We start from the raw sequence: 15,350 nt of genomic DNA on the forward strand, positions 1-15,350 counted from the left end.
CAGCCCCTGCGTGTCCCCAAACCTCTCTAGTATGTACCCTACAAATTGCCTCCCCCTTTCACCCCAAAATCTGCCCCCCACCCCCCCAGCCCTACATCCCACCCCCCCCTCCCCCATCCGTATTCCTGCAATCTGCCCTCCTTGTTGCCCCCAGTCCCCGGCCTGGCCCCACATTTGGGTGCTCCCCTCCCTCCCCCTCCCCCCCCACTTCCAGAACAGCCCCATGGGTGGGTGTGGGGGCCGTGCATTCCGCGGGCTGTGCGCGGGGTGGGCGCGTTTTTCGCAAGGGGCGGCTGGGACGGGCCGCGCTGCGCGGGGTCCCTGCCGCTGTCCGTGGTGCTGCCCCGCACCGCTCCCTCCCGCCCGCAGAGGGCGCGCCGCGGGGGTCGGGGGGGGGCGACACACACGTGGGGAGGGGGCGGTGATGGTTTGGGGTCCCCCCGCAGCCGGACACCCCCAAGAGACAGCTCCCAGCACCCTGTCTTCCCCAGGCGGCGCCACGATGGACCCCCCCGCCCCCCCCCCGGCCAGCTAGCTGCTTCCTGCAGGCACCTCCACCCCCAGGTGAGACCCTTCAACCCCCCCCTCCGCCGCCATGGGTAACCTCCCGGCACCGGGATGGATCGCACGGCCGCCCTGTGCCTCCCCCCGTGCTTGCGGGGTGCCCCATGGCCGTGTCCTGCAGGCAGCAGCATGGCCCAGCAGCATCGCGCCGTGCCCCCCCCACTCAAGGTATGTGCCAGTGAGGGGGGGGTGAGGTCCCACAGCAACCGCGGGTGCCAGCAGCGCCTCACCCCCCCGTTGTCTTGCAGACAGAGGAGGACTACATCCCATACCCCAGTGTGCATGAGGTAGCATGGCCATACTCCCCAGTTTGGTGGGGTTGGGTGGGTGGGGGTCAGGGGGCACCTGGCTCAGCTGTGGGTGCAGGTGCTGGGCCGGGAGGGGCCATTCCCGCTCATCCTGCTGCCACAATTCGGGGGCTACTGGATCGAGGGCACCAACCATCAGCTGAATGGGGCCCCTGAGCCCCCCCCCAACCCGGCACCTGGCACCCGCGCGCGGCTGGAGGGCAACCACACAGCCAAGATCTACCGCAAGCACTTCCTGGGCAAGGTGGGCACCGGGGAGCAGGGTCCCTGTCAGGGTGGATGTCACAGGGGTCCCATGAGTGTGGGTGCACGTGGGGATGGATGCTGATAGACATGGGGTCCAACGGTGTGGGTGCTCGTGGATGAGGTTCTCCATGCAGATGGGCGCATGTGGTGATGGAGACCCCAAAAGTGTTGGTGCTCACCAGGGGTGGGTGGTCGTGGGCATGGGGGACCAGTGAGGGGGGAGCTCATGGGCATGGTGAACCTACATGTACCTGTGGGGTGGGTGGTGCACGAGGATGGCTGTCTTCAGGCACGGGAACCTCATAGACAGGTGCTCATGAGTCTATACTGGGGTTCATGGGACAGTGGGAGATGGGTAGCCCCCCCATTCCATGCGTGCCCATGAGTGTGAGTGGCCACTGGTGGGGCTGTGGGTGCCCCATGTGTGAGTACCCATGGGTGCCTCCCTGACTGCCGGCAGGAGCACTTCAACTACTACTCCCTGGACCCTGCACTGGGCCACCTCGTCTTCTCCCTCAAATATGATGAGCAGGAGCACCTCCACCTGCTGCTGCGGTGAGCAGGGCTGGGGGCACCCATGGGTGCTAGATGAGTGTGGGCACAGCATCCTGACTCCTCCCCTCAACTCGCAGCACCCGCTCCCGCACCCTGCATGACGTGGTGCCCATCTCCTGCCTGGCTGAGTTCCCCAACGTGGTTCAGATGGCCAAGGTCGGTGCCCCCCTGCCCAGCAGCAGTACCTATGGGTGCCCCCTGCACCCACTCCTCAGTGCTCTCCCTCCCCCTGCAGCTGGTGTGCGAGGACATCAACGTGGACCGCTTCTACCCTGTGCTCTACCCCAAGGTGAGTGCAGTGCCAGGGGGGCAGCAACCACTCTAACCCCAACCCCAACCGTGATCCCAACCCTACCCCTGTCCCTAACCCACTGCCCCGTGCCCCCCCAGGCCTCCCGCCTCATCCTCGCCTTCGACGAGCACGTGCTCAGCAACCACTTCAAATTTGGTGTCATCTACCAAAAGCTGGGGCAGGTACTGGGCTGTGGGCCAGGGTGGGGATCTGGGGAGGGTGTCCGGGGGGCACCCACTGTTGTCCCCGCAGACCTCAGAGGAAGAGCTCTTCGGCACCACGGAGGAGAGCCCGGCATTCACTGAGTTCCTCGACGTCCTGGGGCAGCGGGTGCAGCTCCGTGACTTCAAGGGGTGTGTGCAGGGTGCGGGATGGGGACACCCCTAAGGACATTCTCTCCTTCCCCCCCAAATTCCTCTCCCTTTTAATGCCATGCAGCTTTCGGGGAGGGCTGGACGTGACACACGGGCAGACGGGCAGTGAGTCGGTGTACTGCCACTTCCGTGACAAGGAGATCATGTTCCACGTCTCCACCAAACTGCCCTACACTGAGGGCGATGCGCAGCAGGTGGGGGGCAATGGGGGTCGTGGGGACACTGCTGGGCCATGAGGGCTTGGGGGGGTCATTTTGGGGTGTATGGAGATGCCAGTGAGGCACAGGGGTTCCTGGGGCTGGGTGCCAGAGGGGCACAGGAGCTGCTGGTGCCCATTGGGTATTTATGGAGTGTGCACAACCCCAGGGGGCAGCCCCAAGGCTCAGAGGATGGCAAGGCCAACCTTGACCCTGTGTCCCCACATCCTCACAGCTGCAGCGAAAGCGTCACATTGGCAACGACATCGTGGCCGTCGTCTTCCAGGACGAGAACACGCCCTTCGTGCCCGACATGATCGCCTCCAACTTCCTGCACGCCTTCGTGGTGGTGCAGCTGGAGCCCGGCGGCGCCCAGGGGCCCTTCTACAAAGTGTCAGTCACCGCCCGTGATGACGTCCCCTTCTTTGGGCCACCGCTGCCCGACCCTGCTGTCTTCAGGAAGGTGAGCTCCCGTGGGTGCAGCGCGCAGAGGATCCCCCATTGGCGCCCACCCAGCGCCACCGCTGCCCCGCAGGGCCCCGAGTTCCAGGAGTTCCTGCTCACCAAGCTCATCAACGCCGAGTACGCCTGCTACAAGGCCGAGAAGTTCGCCAAGCTGGAGGTGCGCGCCGCAGGGGCTGCGTCTGCAGGGGGTGCAGTGCCGGGTGCTGCGCGCGGCCGTGCTCAGTGGGTGCTGTGCAGGAGAGGACGCGGGCAGCGCTGCTGGAGACGCTGCACGAGGAGCTGCAGGGCCGCAGCCAGGCCATGCTTGGGATGGGCCCCGACGAGGAGCGCCCCGACAACGGCTCAGCCCCGGGCTTCTTCGAGTCCTTCAAGGTGGGGCCGGGGGCTGCTGGGGGCCGGGGCCTGCTGGAGGGGGCGGGGCCATGTGCGAGAGCACCGCCCCCTCCGAGGCCACGCCCCCTCCACGCCCTCGGGTGCACGCCCGATGCTTGAGCACAAAGCCACGCCCCTTTCCCGCGGATCCACGCCCACTTGTCAGGCCACGGCCCTGGAGCACGGAGCCCTTTGCTCCACGTGCTACGCCCCGCCCCTTCCCTAAGCCCCACCCCTCCCTCGCTCTAAGCCCCACCCACCCACCTCCCGCCGACCCTCGTCTTTCGATAAGCCCCGCCCCTGCACGAATCCTGCCCTCCCATAGTCCCGCCCTTCGCTTAGCTCTGTGATCCCATAGGCCCCGCCCCCTGATAAGTCCCGCACCAGAACAACGCTCCGCCTCCATCCTGGCCCCGCCCTTTCCCAAGGCCCCGCCCCCATGCTGTTCTAAGCCCCGCCCATGCCCACGCAGCCCCTCCGCCGCACCCTTCTCTAAGCCCCGCCCTTCTACACGCCCTGCCCTCCCATAGGCTCCGCTCCGCTAGGCCCCGCCCTCCCCCAGCCCCGCCCTGCAGCACTGCCGCATTCCCCCCGCCCCGAGCGCGACACGGCCCCGCCCCCTCCCTCTCAGCCCCGCCCCTAGCGCCGAAGCCCCGCCCCCCGTTGCCCCCAAGCCCCGCCCCTGACGCGTGCCGCCGCAGTCGCTGCTGGTGCCCGGGAGCCGCCGGGGCCGCCGCGGCAGCGCCATCGGCCTGGGCTCGGTGGAAGAGGTGCGTGGCGGGGAGCGGGGCGGGGACCCCCGCGCAGACCGACCCCGCTGAGCGCCGGCCGCCCTCAGGCGCTGCTGGTCCCCGGGAAGAGCCCCTCCCGGCGGCGGCCCGGCCCGCTCGGCTCGCGGCGCTCCAGCGCCATCGGCATCGAGAGCATCCAGGAGGCGCCGGGCAGGTGGGGATGGGGGCGGGGGGACGCGGGTCGGCCCGGCCGCCCATCACCGCTCGACGCCTCCGCAGGGACGGCCCCGCCCCGGGAAACGACGGCGCCTCCTCCGCGCACAGCTCCCCCGAGAGCCGGCGGCACCACGACAGGTCCGGCGGGGGACGCGGGCACACGTGGGCAAGGGGACGTGGAAGCATGAGGACAGGAGACACGGGGACATGGGGACGAAATGACACTGACGGATGGGGACATGGAGGCGTAGGGGGACAGGGGCTTGTGGGCGTGCGGACATGGAGACACAGGGACATGGCGATGCAGGAATGTGCGGAGATAAAGACACAAGAACATGGGGACATGTAGATATAGGGACACAGGGATGGACACAGGGTGCAACGAGACTGTGTGTCACATGAACAGGGTGGCAGTGACATGTAGATATAGGGACACAGGGATGGACACAGGGTGCAACGAGACTGTGTGTCACATGAACAGGGTGGCAGTTGGACAAGCCAACAGAACAATGGCAGAACAGGGGCGGCACAGGGGCATAGTGATGGGGACAGCGTGGGGACAGGGTGGCACAATAACAACACAGGGATGGGGAGGCTCAGGGACAAGACAGCATGTGGACAGGGTGGCACTGGGACAAACTGGCACCTGGTGGCACGGGAACTGGGTATGGAGCACAACAGCACAGGGTTGTGGTGGCCAATGAGTGCCGTGGGGTGGGGACAGCATGGCACTCAAGTGGCAAAGGTCTGGGTGGCTCAGGGACAAGTTGGTAGGGATGGGATGGGGAAGCACTGGGATGAGGTGACACCAGGATGGAGTGCTGCTGGCACAGGGTCCCATTGGCACAGGGACGAGGCAGTGTGGGGATGGAGTGGCACAGGGATGGCTCTGTCCCTCGCAGGGCAGAAAGGCCGGAGCCTCTGCAGGACTTCTCCCGCTCATCCTCCAGCGCCAGCAGCTTTGGCAGTGTGGCTGAGGAGCCAGACGAGAACCCCGAGGCGGGCAGGGTATGGGGTCAAGAGGCCGAGGTTGGGGGAAGGAACGTGGGTGCTGGGGATGTGGCACCGTATCAGCCCACCCTCTGCCCACAGGACAGCCGCTCGCCCTTGGGGACCCCCCGGCAGCGTGACGCCTCTGCCAACCCTCCCTGGCCAGAGGAGCCTCCCGGCACCCCGCCAGGTACCCACCCCTGTGGCACTGGGGCACTGGGGTCACCCATGGGTGCTCAATACTCACCCCCTCTCCATAGGCAGTGCTCACCACCCCGAGATCAAAATCCAGCTGGAGCAGCCCCCCCCTACCCCGGTGAGGCTGAGCACCCCTTCCCCCCCATGACCCTCCTTGGTGCCCCCTGCTGTGGGCATAGCCCTTACAGTTCTCTACACAGGGCTCATAGCTGCCCCCGAACCCCAGGGGGGAACTGCTGGAGGAGGGTCCCCGCTGTGCCCCCCCGCAGTGCCCCCCACTGCTCGCATCCAGGAGCCAAAGCCATCGTCCCCGCTGCGGGATTGGGTCCCCCTGTGGGGTCTCCCCCCAATTCCAGACAATCTCCTTCACCCCCAGTGTCCCCTCTGGGTGGGGGGATGGGCGCAGCAGCATACACAGTGCAACGCCCCCCCCCCAGCCCCAAATGCAGAGTGGGGCCAGACCCAGGGTGGGTGCCCCCATCCCCGCCCATAAAAAAAGAAGAGGAAATCCCACAGTGTGGGGGCTCAGAACTCAGCAGGGGCCACATTGCTGCCCACCCCCCACTTCCCTCTTCCAACCCCCAATTTTATTTAGGGATAACAGCTCCAGATTGGAGGGGGGTTGGGGATGTGGGTTTTTTTTTTCAGGCACCAAACCCCCCCTTCACCCCCCCAATTGTGGTTGTGTTTCTCGTATCAATGTACAAATAAAGGTCTATTTATCGCTACAGATGGTGCTGTGAGGTGGGGGGGAGGGGGTCCCACTCTCTGGGGGCTGGAGTGGGGGCCAGGGCTGAGGGAAGGCTGAGACTTTGGGGCCAGGTGCCCATGTTTGGTGTTTTTTTCCCTCCCTTTCCCCTCTCTGAGCCTTTTTGCTACAGATCCCCCATTCCCTCGGTGGGGTTATTTTAGTTTTTTTTATTCCCCCCCCCTCCTCCTCCCCCGACCCCAATCCCCTATTTGTGCTGCAGCGGTCGCACCGCTTGGCGATTCCCTCCAACCCCAAACCGCGCTCGGACCCCAAATTTAGCGCAGCACCGCCCGTTCTGGGAAAGCCCAGCGCCTTGGGGGAGGGGGGAAGGCAGGGAGGGGGTGGGACATGGTTTGGGGTGGGGACACCGCAGCCCCACTCTCGTGCCAAGCGCCGTGCGACAACGCTCTGAAGTTTGGGGGTGTAGGAAAAACAAAGCGGAGGTTTATTTAGAGGGGGAGGGAATAAATAACGGGGCCGGCGCTGGGAAGCTCGCGGTGCTTTCCGAGTGCCCCTTTCGGGCTGCTCGGGGATGTGCAGCTCCGGGAGCTGCTCGGAGGTTTGTGGCACTGCCTGCAGCTGCAGCACGGTGCTGGGTGGCATTGCACGCGCACGGTGACATTTGCACGTCCGTGCAAGGCACCGCTTGCTTGCCCAGCGCACGGTTTGCAGGGCTAAGCTGGCACACGGCTGCATTGGTACACGCAAGGCTCCATTTGCACGTGTGTGTGCGGCAGCTCTGGCTCACCCAAGGCAGCATTTCCAAGTGCTGGGATGTGCAGGGCCCCGTGGGGCTGTGTCAACCCCCCCAGGACCCACTGTGTGCACGTGACCCCGTCTGCACCCCGCAGCACCACTGTTCACCCTTTGCATCCCCAGGGCACCACGGCTCCCATTGCATGCACACAGCCCCATGTGCACACCATTTACACACACAGCACCCTTTGCACACCCAGGACCCCTCTCTGGCTGTACCCCACCCCCATATCACCCCAGTGCCCCTTCCTCTGCCCTCTAGCCCCCAGTTGCCCATTACCAGCCCCTAAGGAGGAAGTGAGCAGCCAAACCCCTCCACTACCCTCTCCGTGCAGTGCTGAGCCCCAAAACCATTCCGGAGCTCAAGGAACAAAAGCGCTATAGGCGCCCACACATGCAGTGAGTTGGGCACTGGCGTTAGGTCTCAGCAGACCCTCACCCTCCCCATCCCATCCCAGCTACATTTTAGGAGGGTTTTGGCCGCAGCCCCGAGACCAAATCCCACAACGTGCCCAGGATGCTAATGACAGGGGAGGAAGGGTGTATTTACAGGGGCATGGCCCAGCGCGCCTCAGCGGCACCAAAACCGCCGGCGCTGCTTTGCTTTGCTGCGCCGCAGTCTTTCTTTTTGCTCTTTTCCACCCCAAAAAGAAAACTTCTCCTCTCCATTCCCCTCCCCCCCCCCCCCCCCCCCACTTCCCCTTCCCCAAACCCGCTTCGCTTTAGCACAGGAGGTGGAGGAGGAGGAGGAGGAGGAGGAGGAGGAGGCCAGGCAGGAGTGCGGTGGCAGCGGCGGAGCGGGCGGAGCTGCAGTGTGCGCGGTTGGGACCGATGCAGGCGGCGTAGGCCATGGCGTGCGGGATGTAGTTCTGCTCGTGCACGCCGTGCAGGAGGTGTGCCATGGGGCCGCGGGCAAACACCGCCACATCCTCACCGCCGTGCGTCTCCTGCCGCAGAGGGACGGCCGCCTGCGCCTGGTAGTTGGCGTGAGCTGGAAGGGAGGGGGGATGGAAAGCACTGAAACCCACCCACGAGCACGCAGGCGTCGGTGCAGCTGTGCTGCTGTGGGTCTCAGCCCCATGGCACATACCGAAATCCACAGCGGAGACGTTCTCGCGCTCGCCTCCCACGATCTTGTATCCGGGGCCATTGCCGTACAGGATGGAGGTGAAGGGTTTGCGGTCCACGTCGCTCTGCATCGGGGCCAGCCCTGGCGGCACACACGTGCCGGTGACACCCCCACCCTGGGACGGGGGAGGGGGGGTGGAGGGTGGGAGGGTGCTCACCGAAAATGGGATTCCCGCGTGGGGTGTAACCGCCGAAGGTGAAGACATGCGAGTGGTCGGCGGTGACGACGCTGAGTGTGTCGTGGGGGGAGGTGAGGCGTCCCGCCAGCCCCACGGCGCGGTCCAGCTCCACCGCTTCATGCAGAGCCTGCTTGGCCTTCCCCTCGTGGTGCCCATGGTCGATGCGGCCGCCTGCAGCCACCCCACAGCGCTGTGCCCCACGGCGCTGCCCTGCTGCAGCCCTGTACCCCCCAATCCCCCTTCTCCCCCCATCGCTCTCTTTACCCCCCTCCTTGCATCCCACTTTTATGACCTGTCACCCACTCCTTCCCCCTTCCCACCCTTCTTCTGCACCTCACTGCTTCCCCATCCCACCCTGCACCCCCCCCCCCCACCTTCCACCAGCAGGAAGAAGCCCCGTGGGTTTTTCTGCAGCATCCTTATGGCCACAGCCACCATCTCACTGAGCGATGGGTCGGTCTCGTTGTTCCTGTCCAGCTCGTACACCATGTCCCCCGGTTCAAAGAGACCTGGGGACAGCAATGCTGGAGGTGGGGGGGGGCTCCACAGAGCCCAGAGCCTCTTTTGTGCTGGCTCAGGCGTTCTGCCCCACACCGGATCCCATTCCCAGGACGATTAGATAGGGACAGGGATGCTCCCAGCCCTTCCTTCCTCCTGCCCGGTCAGACCCAGGGAATGGCAGCGGGTTGGGGTGAGCGGTAGGGGCAGGGGTAGGGGGTGGGTTTGGGTTTAGGCTAGGGATAGAGGTAGGGTTATGGTCAGAGTTAGGGCTAAGGGAAGAGACAGGGGTTGGGATAGGGGTTCAGGTTGGGGTTAGGGTTGTGGTTAGGATAAGGGGTAGGCACTGGGGTAGAGATATGGTTAGGGATAGAATTAGGGTTAGGGATAGAGTTAGGGATAGGAGTGGGGGTTGTGGCAGAGTTTGACTTTGGATTAAGGTTGGGCTAGAGTTATGGGTACAGTTAGGGGTAGGGATTGGGGTTGGAGTTGGGTTTGGATTAGGGGTAAGGTTTGAGTTTGGATGAGGGTTAGGGCTAGGGTGAGGGGTAGGCTTAGGGGTAGGGTTGTGGTTTGGGTTAGGGGTAGGATCAGGGCTAGGGGAAGGGGTAGAGGTTGGGACAGGAGTAGGGGTTGGGGTAGGGTTTGAGTTTGAGTTTGGATGAGGGTTAGGGCTAGGGTTATGGTTAGGATAAGGACTAGGAGTAGAGCTTAGGGGTAGGATTATGGTTATGGTTAGGGTTGGGGGTAGGGGAAGGGGTAGGGTTATGGTCAGGGTTATGGTTATGCTTAGGGGTAGGGTGAAAGGTAGGAGTAGGGTGAGGCGGAGCAAAAAAGATTGTGCCCCCAACAGGATGGAGATTATATCCCTATAAGGGTGGAAGTTTTGTCCCTCAGGGGTTAGAAATCCCACATCTGTGGGGTCACTGTGCCCCGGGGATGTCCCATGTCCACAGAACACCAGAGGCCACTCACCCAGGAGGAAGTCAACACGGCTGAGGTTCAGTGCCAGCAGCTCCCTGCGGTGCCACACGTACTTGGCGACCTGTTGGGGTCACGTGGGGTCACCTCCTCGTGGGGACAGCCCCCCGTCCCCAGCACGGGACCACTGCATGCCCCATCCCACACCTTCCCCGTGGGCTTGGCATCGTGCCACGCCTGCACCAGGTCCCTGCGGTCCAGGCGGGTGCCACGGTGCCGCTCCTCCTGTGGGTACTCCACGTCGCTGGCATTCTTGGGGAACATGTACTTGCGCCCACCCCCCAGGATCACCTGTAGGGAAAATCCCAGGTGAAGAGACGTGCTTTATTATTTTATTATTATTATTTTCTCACGTAAGAAAAGGAGACAGAGACAAACCCCAAAGATGCTCCAGGGTGCCCAGGAAAGCCCTGATGCAACCATCCCGAGGAATTTCTGGCTAGAAATAACTCTCTCCCTCTTAATCTCTCCCTGTTAATTACCCCAAGGACAGAAATAGCCATTTCCAGCAGTGGTGCTGGTCAGGGATGCTACTGTAGGGTCCCCATGTGACCCCGCTGGAGCAGACCCCATCCCGCAGCGGCTGTTTGCTTTGGAGCACCCGATGTTTGCCCGCTGGTATTTATAACTGGGCTGAGATTTATTTCTTCTTTTCATTTCCCACTTCTGCCCCCCCCGCCCTTCCCCATTCAGAAGGTGAATTATAAAGCAGCAAAACAACATCACCAAAATTATTAAAGGGAAGAAGAGGGAGAAAGGGAAAAACAAAAAAAAATCTCTTCCCCACTATATAATTATTTCCAGCCTGAGACAAAGTTAAAATTATATTAAAGGGGAAAAAAAAACAAAACAAAACAAAAAAAAGCCACAGAAGAAGGGGCTATTAACCAGCTAAATAACAGGCTGGGATGTTTTGCTTTGGGGCTATTTTGAAGTACAGAAGCGTATTTATTTACAGGGCTGAATTTCTGCACAAATCCACAAGAGGGGCAGAACTGAGGGAAAAACACAGCTTTTTGGGCACGGGAAGCGTGAGAAAGGGGTTTGTGTCTCACTGTGAGAGCAGGGTGACTGCTGCGGCTGTGCTGCCCTGCATCTGTGGGTGGTCCCAGCCTGACAGCCCATCAGTGGTGCTGGCCCCATACCTATCTGCAGTCCTTGTCCTGTGCCCTCTGGGGGTCCCAACCCCTCACCAACTGGGACCCCAGCCCCACACCCACCAGTGGTCCCAGCCCAAAACCTACAGAGGATCCCAGCCCTACATATTCTTCTCGGGGTCCCAACTCTGCACCCTTTGGTTGTCCCAGCCCAACATCTACTAGATCCCAGCTCTTCAGCTATTGAGTGGTCTCAGATGTAGTCTTCTGGAGTCTTGGCCCTAAACCCACTAACAGTCCCAGCTCCAACACCAATTGAACATCCCAGCCCCACATCTTGGGGTCCTAACTCCACACCATTTGGTGGTCCCTGTGCTATATATGCCAGGTCCCAGCTCTTCCCCCAAGAGTAGTCCCACCCCAACATCCCCTGGAGGTTCTGACTCTTCAGCCATGGGTAGTATCAGCTCAACACCTCCTGGAACCCCAGCCCTGCAGCCATTGGTGGTCCCCACCCAACACCTATAGAGGATCCAAGCATTATATCTTCTTCTTGGGATCCCAACTCTGTACCCATTGGTGGTCCCAGGGCAGTATCTGGTAGATCCCATCTCTTTACCCATGAATAGTCCCAATCATAATCCCATAAGCTCCTGGAGCTCCAGCCCTAAACCCATAAGTGATCACATCTCCTGTACCTATTGAGGATCCCAGTCCTACATCTTCTGTGGTCCCACCTCTGCACACTTTGATTGTCCCAGTGTAGTATTTACTAGAACTCAGCTCTTCACCCTTGAGTAGTTCCAGCCATTGTCTCCTAGAGTTCCAGCCCAAAACCCATCAGTGATCCCAGCATCAACACTGACTGAGGATCCCAGCCCTACATGTTCTTGAGGTCCCAACTATGAACCCTTTAGTGGTCTCAACCCTATATATGCCAGGTCCCAGTTCTTCCCCCATGAGCACTCCCAGCCTAACATCCCCTGGAGGTCCTGACACTTCTCTCATGAGCACTCCCAGCTATCACCTCTTGGAGCCCTAGCCCTAAACGCATTAGTGACCCCATCCCCAATACCTATTGAGGAGCTCAGCCCTACATCTTCTTGGGGTCCCAACTCTGCACCCTGTGGTGATCCCAGCCCAACACCCACTCCCTTCTGTGCACCCTTGATGTGTGTGCTGTACCCCCTCATTGCACTTAGCTGCTTCTAGCTTCATTTCAGCCCCTTTTCATCCCAACTCTGCACCCTTTGGTGATTCCAGCCAAGTCCCAGCCCCTCCAGGTCCCGGTGTCCCCAGTGCCATCCCCACCTCAATGTCAGGGATGTTCTCCACCAGCTGCCGGGCGATGTCTTTGCAGCCACCCTCCAGGGCGTCCGGGGGCATCTCTCCATCCGAGTACCAGTCGCGGTTGGCCGAGTGTGCGTAGGCAGCGCTGGGCGTCGCGTGGGTCACCCGTGTGGTGGTGACAATGCCCACTGCCTTCCCTGCACCACAAATTCACAGAGCAATGGTGGGAACATCCCCAACACCCAGCACCCCCAAAACCCACCTCCTCACCTTCATCCTTAGCCCAGCGGAGGATGGAGGTCACCTCCTGGCCCTTGGTGGTGTTGCAGCGGTCACGGGTGACACCGGCACTGACACCCACCGTCCCCTCGTTGGCTTTGACGCCGCAGAGGTATGCGGTGGCTGTGCCCGCGCTGTCGGGCACCTGTGCGTTGGTGTTATAGGTCTGGGGGAATAAAGAGACCTCAGTCATCATCCTTACCACCATCATCCTCACCACTGTCACTGTTCCCAAACCGGGACTCCCCTCCTGCACTGCTCAGTGCTCAATATCCGGGACTCCCCTCCTGCACTGCTCAGTGCTCAATATCCGCTGGGGTCACAACTCTGCACCCCTTGGTGGTCCCAGCCCAACGTTGATTAGGTCCCAGCTCTTCACCAATGGGTAATCCCAGCCATGGGGCCCCGGACCTAAACCCATCAGTGACCCCAGCACCAATACCTATGGAGGATCTCACTCGATATTTTCTTGGGGTTCCAACTCTACACCATTTGGTGGACCCCACCCTATATATGGCAGATCCCAGCCCTTCCCCCAAGAGCAGTCCCACCCCAACATCCCCTGGAGGTTCTGACTCTTCATCCATGGGTAGTGTCAGCTCAACACCTCCTGGAGCCCTAACCCTGCAGCCATTGGTGGTTCCAACCCAACACCTACAGAGGATTCCAGCCCTACATCTTCTTGGAGTCCCAAATCTGCAGCCATTGGCAACCTCAGCACAGCATCCACCAGACCCCAGCTCTTCAAACATTGGTGGCCCCATACATCTCCTGGAGCCCCCACCCTAAATCCATCAGTGATCCCAATGCAACACCTACAGAGGATTCCAGCCCTACATCTTGCGATCCCAACTCTGCATCCTTTAGTGTCCCCAGACCAAGAACCATCCCCTTTTGCGCACCCTTTATGAGCACATGCTGCATGCTCTCACTGCATTTTGCTGCTTCTAGTCCTTTTTCAGCTCATTTTCAGTCAACCAGAGAAAACCCCCTGCATCTGCACTGCCATGAGCATCCCCTGCAGGGATGGGCTGAAAGAAGGGGTGGAGGCTTGTGACTTAACAACAAAAGGAGCCTTTTCCCCATCAAAACAGCCCTGGGAGGAGAGGAGGGGTCCTAGCCCCCCCTGTTCGCATGGGTGAGCCCTGGCACAGCTCTGGGTACAGGACACCAGCCAGCACCACTCGCCGCCCATGACCTAATTTCAGCTCCGCTCGATGCCGCCCGTCCGCCAGCGACCTTGCAGCTCCTGCTGCCGGGCTCACCTTGGCCAGGGCGACATATGGGAACTTGTCCATCTCCAGCAGGCTCTCCTCACCCTTACGGTGCTGCAGTTGGCCCTTTAGGATGCGCGCAGCCGTCACGGTGGAGACGCCCATACCTGCAGGTGGGCCATGATGGGATGGCACAGAGCGCGAGCTGTGGCACCCCACACAGCAGCACCCAGCGCGGTGCGATGCCCTCTCGCTGCACCCTGGCCAAGAATCCCCCTCACCGTCACCCAGGAAGAGGATAAGGTTCTTGGCCACGTTCTGGTTGAGGTGCTGCAGCCGCAGTGCGTCCCGCAGTGTCTCCTGTGCCTGCTGCCGCCAGTACTCGGGGTCTTTCTCCCTCTCTGTGGGGCATGGGGTGCTCAGTGAGCTGCGTGACCCCAAAGGGCACCCAGCTGGGGTGCAGCCCTAATGAGCCACCTACCAGGCACAAGTGATGCTGAGCAGAATTGGGCCAGGAGAGTGAGGAGGAAAGCCTTCATCATGCCCCTGCAGTGCTCCTCTTGGGGAATGGACAGGAGAAAGCTGCGGGGCAGCACACACTGTGCCTCAGTTTCCCCACCCAGACCTTTGCCCCGGGGCTCAGCCAAGCGAGGACAGTGGGAAATGTCCCCCCCCCCTTGTGGTCACTCCATGACCCCACCAGTCTGTGGGGCAGCACCACGCTGCCACCAACCACGCTGGAGAATGGGGGCACGGCCCCACTGCCCGCACCCCATTGCACATTGGGGTCCTCGTTGCACAGCTCTGTCCCCACATTGTGTCCCTATCCCCATTACACATCCCTGTCCCATTGCATGCGTGTCCATAGCACGTTGGGGTCCCCACCACACGTCCCGGTCCCCATTGCACATCTGGGTCCTCCTTTGCATGTGTGTGTCCCCATGTCCCCACAGCATGCCTGTGTCCCCACCACAACTGTGTTCCCACTGTGTCCGTATCTTCTTTTGATTATCTGTGTCCCCAGACACCGTGGCATGCCCACGTCCCTCCGTTGTGTCTGTGTCCCATCTCACACTCACGTCCCAATCCCACGGCCATGTCTCCATGACACATCTGCATCCCCACCACACACCTCCATCCCCACTGCCCCTCTGTGACCCCAGAGCAGAAATCCCCCTGCACACCCACGTCCCCGCCGTCTGCCTGTGAGCCCGTTCCACATCTGCGCCCGTGTCCCCGTCACGAGTCCCGCGTCCCCGTGTTCCCGCTGTCCCCGCCATATCCCCGTGTCCCCACCGCACATCGACGTCCCCTGGCGCAGCCGTGCACCCACGGCCGCCCCCGCCCCTCGGGGTCCCTGTGCGGTGGTCCCTTACCCACACGGGGACGGCCCCGCACAAAGTTGGGCGCAGTCGCGGGTCCCTCCCGGGCGCGGAGCGGAGGAGGCGGGGGGGGGCAACGGCCTTAAATCCCCCCGGCCCCGGCTCCGGCCCTCGCCTCCTCCTCCTCCTCCCCTTCCTCCACCCGCTGCCGGCACGGGGGGGGGGGGTGGGGGTGGGAGGCAGCAAACTGGGCTTACTGGTGCCCTCTGCCGGGTTTTACTGGGAGGACTGGGAGCACTGGAGGGGGCTCAGCGAGGCCGATTGGTCTGGGGGTGTGGAGTCCCTGC

The 15,350-nt window shown here is 62.0% G+C and overlaps 3 protein-coding genes across 3 annotated transcripts; 2 read left to right on the top strand and 1 right to left on the bottom strand.

Moving 5' to 3' along the window:
* Positions 1-500: 500 nt before the first annotated feature.
* Positions 501-5,773, top strand: RAP1GAP (RAP1 GTPase activating protein). Its single transcript, XM_065738225.1, is given in 19 exon segments — positions 501-564; positions 686-732; positions 813-851; positions 931-1,116; positions 1,579-1,673; positions 1,751-1,829; positions 1,909-1,962; positions 2,064-2,147; positions 2,218-2,318; positions 2,404-2,533; positions 2,772-2,999; positions 3,072-3,158; positions 3,239-3,373; positions 4,075-4,180; positions 4,183-4,318; positions 4,384-4,458; positions 5,223-5,500; positions 5,571-5,626; positions 5,709-5,773. Coding segments are annotated over 18 exon segments (1,917 nt in total). The 5' UTR covers positions 501-564; positions 686-693; the 3' UTR covers positions 5,718-5,773.
* LOC136049785 (uncharacterized) lies at positions 5,718-6,420 on the top strand (the record flags this gene model as incomplete). Its single annotated transcript, XM_065738279.1, is given in 6 exon segments — positions 5,718-5,772; positions 5,775-6,079; positions 6,082-6,127; positions 6,130-6,155; positions 6,158-6,263; positions 6,266-6,420. Coding segments are annotated over 6 exon segments (693 nt in total), but the record flags the coding sequence as incomplete, so codon positions are not given.
* Positions 6,421-7,539: 1,119 nt separating this feature from the next.
* ALPL (alkaline phosphatase, biomineralization associated) lies at positions 7,540-15,131 on the bottom strand. Its single transcript, XM_065738229.1, has 12 exons — positions 15,058-15,131; positions 14,163-14,263; positions 13,963-14,082; positions 13,733-13,848; positions 12,459-12,633; positions 12,210-12,385; positions 9,949-10,092; positions 9,796-9,865; positions 8,697-8,831; positions 8,302-8,493; positions 8,106-8,225; positions 7,540-8,006 (listed from the first exon to the last, which is right to left on the bottom strand). The coding sequence occupies exons 2-12, from the start codon at positions 14,221-14,223 to the stop codon at positions 7,738-7,740; spliced, it is 1,578 nt and encodes a 525-aa protein (XP_065594301.1). The 5' UTR covers positions 14,224-14,263; positions 15,058-15,131; the 3' UTR covers positions 7,540-7,737.
* Between the last annotated feature and the right edge of the window lie 219 nt (positions 15,132-15,350).

The sequence above is a fragment of the Cyrtonyx montezumae genome, unplaced genomic scaffold (genome assembly GCF_038088225.1).
Source record: "Cyrtonyx montezumae isolate F1298 unplaced genomic scaffold, pur_monq_1.0 scaffold_21, whole genome shotgun sequence".
NCBI classification, from domain to species: Eukaryota; Metazoa; Chordata; class Aves; order Galliformes; family Odontophoridae; genus Cyrtonyx; species Cyrtonyx montezumae.